Below are 4,471 nucleotides of genomic sequence, written 5' to 3' on the forward strand. Positions count from 1 at the left end.
TGGCGGGAAGACGCAACCTTTGTCCCCGAGCTCTTCAGAGGCCAGCCGCGGAGGCTGGAGCCAGACGTTTACGGACAGCACAGCCGTGAGCTGGTGAGGCCGCGTGGCCGGCCCCGGCTGGGGCGGGAGGGGCTGCCCTGCCCCGCGGGAAAGCGGGGCCTTGGTGCGGCCCGGGGCCTGGGGCACAGAGATCAGGGGCGGGGTTCAGAAACGAGCTGCCGCTCTGAGGCCCGTCTGGGCCCTCCGGCCCCTGCGGGAGCGCGCATGCCCGCTGGACAGCCCTCGGGACGAGGCCCAGAGTCCAGCTCTTGCTGAGGGCTCTGCACGCTTCAGCGCTTGGGGATCTTCCAGAGAACCTGTTAGAAATTCAGGCTTGAGGGCCCTGTCGCCCTGTGGCGCCAGCATCTGGCGGCACGCCGGGCCGTTCCAGCAGCGGGCTGGCTCGCTCGGGCCAGGTGAGGGCAGCCGGGGGGCGACAGGTGCCTGGGGCCAGGGCCCGTGGGGCAGGGGCAGAGTCTGGCAGGCAGGGGCGAGGCTGGCGCGGGAGGCAGCCCGGAGGGGAGGGAAGCGAGACTGCGAGCGCTGCTCACGCCCCGGCCCACAGCTCCCCGAGGTGCACGCCAGCAGCTGCGACAACATCTCCCAGTTCTCCGTGGACAGCATCACCAGCCAGGAGAGCAAGGAGCCCGTGTTCATCGCCGCGGGTGACATCCGGTACGGCCCGGCCCGCGGCCTCTGCTTCCCTCCTCCGCACTGCGTCCTCGGCCGGCGGCCACCGGGCTCCAGCTGGCGAGGGCGCAGCTGGGAAGCGGCTGAGCGCGTCTCTGAGCGGGTCTGGGCCTCCGTCTCGGGGGCGGGAGGGGCCCGGAGGCCTGGCGGTGAGAGCGCACCCTCCCGAGTCAGAGCCGCGGCAAAGGAGTGGGGCGCAGGGTGCCCACGCTGGAGCACGTCTGCCAGCCACCTGGTCAGCAGAAGAGCGTCCGAGGCGCTCGCCAGGGCCGTGGGGGGGAGCCAGGGGCGCCGTGCGGGCTCGGGCGGCCCCCAGCAGCGTCCGTGTCTCCCGCTAGGCGGCGCCTGTCGGAGCAGCTGGCCCACACCCCCACCGCCTTCAGGCGAGACCCGGAAGACCCCTCTGCTGTCGCCCTCAAAGAGCCCTGGCAGGAGAAAGTGCGGTGAGTCGCGGGGCCCCGGCATCCTGTGGGGCTCAGGCCCTCGCCCCGTAGCCCACCAGGCGTCAGGCCCCGGCCGGCTGAGGGCTGCCTCAGGGGAGGGTGCTCTGGAATCTTGGTGGGAGCTCGCCTACGCACCCCCCGGGCTCTGGACACTGCTCTCTCCCCTCAGGAGGATCAGAGAGGGCTCCCCCTACGGCCACCTCCCCAACTGGCGGCTCCTGTCAGTCATCGTCAAGTGTGGGGATGACCTCAGGCAGGAGCTGCTGGCCTTCCAGGTGTTGAAGCAGCTACAGGTGAGAGAAGGGGAGACAGGGAGAACCAGGCCTCCCGGGGCACAGGTGCAGCACTGTCAACCCATCCCAGCCGCGCCTGAGTGCGACCCCGGCCAGGGAGGGACCCCAGGGCACAGAAGGCCCCTCCTGTCTCCCCGCTGCCCCCTCAGCCGTGGGTGTCAGTGGACCTGCCTGGCCTGCTCCCCACTCTGTCTCTGGGGCGGTCTCTCGCCCCCGGCACCTCTGGCCTGCACCCCAGTTCTTGTGTGAACAAATAAAGCACGTGTCTGCAGGGAGCCGCCCCGCTCCGGAGCCTCCAGATGGAGGCCGAAGGCCGTGGGGAAGGGGCCCCACAGCGGCCCCTGGCGGCCGCCCGGCCCTGGCGGAGGCGTCCGGCCCTGGCGGAGGCGTGGGCCTGTGGGCCTGCTGCTCCCGGCCACGCACTTGCCCTGGGGGGCCGCCAGCCAGCAGCGTCCCCTCTGCCCAGCTGTGCTTTCCAGATGCGCCTTCTCGGGTCCTTTTTGGTTTCCGCCCTGTTCTTTGAACTTGTTGGGTGGCCCTGCGCCCTGAGGCTGCCCTGGGTTTTTCCTTCCTGTTTCTCGCTTTTTGGGGGGAGTTCCCACATACCTTCTGCTGTGGTCCTGAGTCTTGTTGGGGCCTCGGGGCGGGAGGCTGGGCCGCCCACGTGCCTGGAGAAGCCCAGCAGCGCGCTCTGTCCCACAGTCCATCTGGGAGCAGGAGCGTGTGCCCCTGTGGATCAAGCCGTACAAGATCCTGGTCATCTCGGCCGACAGCGGCGTGATCGAGCCGGTGGTGAACGCCGTGTCCATCCACCAGGTGAAGAAGCAGTCGCAGCTCTCCCTGCTCGACTACTTCCTGCAGGAGCACGGCAGCCACACCACTGAGGCCTTCCTCAGCGCGCAGCGCAACTTCGTGCAGAGCTGCGCCGGCTACTGCCTGGTCTGCTACCTGCTGCAGGTCAAGGACAGGTAGGCGCACTCCTGCCGGCCAGCCCCGGCCGCCTGGTGCCGCGTGAGCCCTGCGCCCGCCTCGCACGGTCAGGATGTAGAGATGAAACAGCCCGTTGGAAGCGGAGACCGGCGTGTTCACGTGCCGTCAGCCACGGAGGCGGCTCGTGAAGCGCACAGAAGCGCAGGGCTTCTGCGAGGGGACCCGGAGGCCAGGAAGAAGGGCCGGACGGCGAGACAGCCTGTCTGTGCGCAGGGCACAGGGTGAGGGCAGAGGCTGGCGGCCGAGGCCAGGTGAGCCAGGCCTTCGCTAGGGCCCGGGAGTTTATTTGGCAGGCGGAAGCAGGACGCGATCGGCCGTGGTGCCGTGGGCAGAGTCGGGTCGGGGCCCTCTAGTGACGAGCCCAGGGGCCGCGGGGCCCAGTTTGGCAGGGGCCGGGCAGAGGGCAGGCAGGGGAAGAGCGGGACGCCGGGCACCGCCAGGCCCCAGCCGTGTGTCGTTGGCTTCGTCGTGCTGCCACGTCACGGGCCCTCGCTGTCGGCGCCGACGCGCCGTCGGGGTAGCCGGCCCGTCCTGTTGGCCGAGACCGCCGTGGGCTCCGGGTCGGGTTGGTGCCATGATCCGGGAGGCGGCGGGCACGGCGGGGCGTCGCGGGGCACAGGCACAGCTTGCGGGCAGCTTAGTGGGTTTGCCCACTGCGCGCTGCCACACCTGGCCTTCCTGGGCGAGACCAGATGGGAACCCTGTCGCAGGCTTCCTTCTGGGGGAGCGGTCGGGGGGCTTGCGCTCACCCCATCCAACACCCCCCGGCCAGCCGCGAGGCGGTGGCGTCACTGAGGACTCTGGCTCTTCCCGAGTCCGCGAGGAGGGCGGCCGGCCCGTGGGGACCCGGCGTGCTCGGGGCGTGAGGGCGGCTCACGAGCCTCTGTGTACCTCAAAGAAAAAGATGGGGGCTGTGAGCGGAATCAGCCACTGCGGTGAGGCGCCGCGGCTCCGGGCCCAGGGCAGAAGTGGGTTTGGGTCGCCTCCGGCAGCCCCAGCAGCTGACAGGAACTGCCCTCCTGACCTTGGGCTCCAGCCGCCGCCGCTTCTCTGGGGGCCACCCGGCCTCGCCTGGGGCGTGGGCCCTTCCACCTGGCCCCTTCTCTGGCCAGTTAGAGCCACAGACCAGGGGCCTCAAACGGGAGCGCCTGGCCGGAAAAGCCTCGTGCCACAGAGGCTGGCCACACTGCATGGGCTGGGCTCCGCCGGGCACGTGACTGGCTGCTCCTCCGGAAGGCCCTTAGGGTGGGCTCCCCGGGGGTGTGGTCGGCCCCCCTAGCACGTCTGCGCACAGCTCTTTCCCTCCCTGAGTTCCGCTGGCCTGGAGGCCCCCACCCTGTCCACGTTTAAGCACCGAGGGTGGCCGCCCGCCTGGTGGGCCTTCGGGTCGTGCGGCCTGCAGGAGCGGTCAGCACAGGTGCGCTCTGAGCGAGCCCCGGGCCCAGTGTGCAGCCTCTGGGCAGTGCTGGGTGGCGCTGGCTGCCTGAGACGGGGCCGCCGGGCCTCGCCCTGGCCCCATCCCCTCAGCTGCAACGCAGCGGGGCTCTGAGGTGTCCTGTCCCCCTGGCGCGGCCCAGGCCCGTGCCCCGCCCCGACTCACCGCCCTCCTGTGTGGCTCAGGCACAACGGGAACATCCTCCTGGACGCGGACGGACACATCATCCACATCGACTTCGGCTTCATCCTGTCCAGCTCGCCCCGGAACCTGGGCTTCGAGACGTCAGCCTTTAAGCTGACCACAGAGTTTGTGGACGTGAGTCAGAAGGCGCGGGAGGGGCTGGGGGCAGCCCCCCGTTGGGCTGGAGCAGAGCAGGCGCCAGGGCGCAAGGCCGCAGGCCGCAGGCGGCAGCGCAGCGCAGGGAGAAGGCCGCGGGCCTCACGCGCTCTCGGCCCGCAGGTGATGGGCGGCCTGGACGGGGACATGTTCAACTACTACAAGATGCTGATGCTGCAGGGGCTGATCGCCGCGCGCAAGCACATGGACAAGGTGGTGCAGATCGTGGAGATCATGCAGCA

The 4,471-nt window shown here is 70.4% G+C and overlaps 1 protein-coding gene across 2 annotated transcripts in view; it reads left to right on the forward strand.

The window, feature by feature from the left end:
* PI4KB (phosphatidylinositol 4-kinase, catalytic, beta) overlaps positions 1-4,471 on the forward strand; it is an 8,311-nt gene that overhangs the window by 1,893 nt on the left and 1,947 nt on the right. For both annotated transcript variants that reach the window (XM_004689541.2, XM_012730118.1), the window contains exons 3-8: positions 605-714; positions 1,068-1,172; positions 1,342-1,465; positions 2,168-2,433; positions 4,076-4,208; positions 4,353-4,471. In XM_004689541.2, coding sequence (XP_004689598.1) covers positions 605-714; positions 1,068-1,172; positions 1,342-1,465; positions 2,168-2,433; positions 4,076-4,208; positions 4,353-4,471 — 857 coding nt within the window. The remainder of the gene's footprint in view (positions 1-604; positions 715-1,067; positions 1,173-1,341; positions 1,466-2,167; positions 2,434-4,075; positions 4,209-4,352) is intronic.

This window comes from Condylura cristata, unplaced genomic scaffold, assembly GCF_000260355.1.
Source record: "Condylura cristata isolate star-nosed mole 26May11 unplaced genomic scaffold, ConCri1.0 scaffold00026, whole genome shotgun sequence".
Classification (NCBI taxonomy): domain Eukaryota; kingdom Metazoa; phylum Chordata; class Mammalia; order Eulipotyphla; family Talpidae; genus Condylura; species Condylura cristata.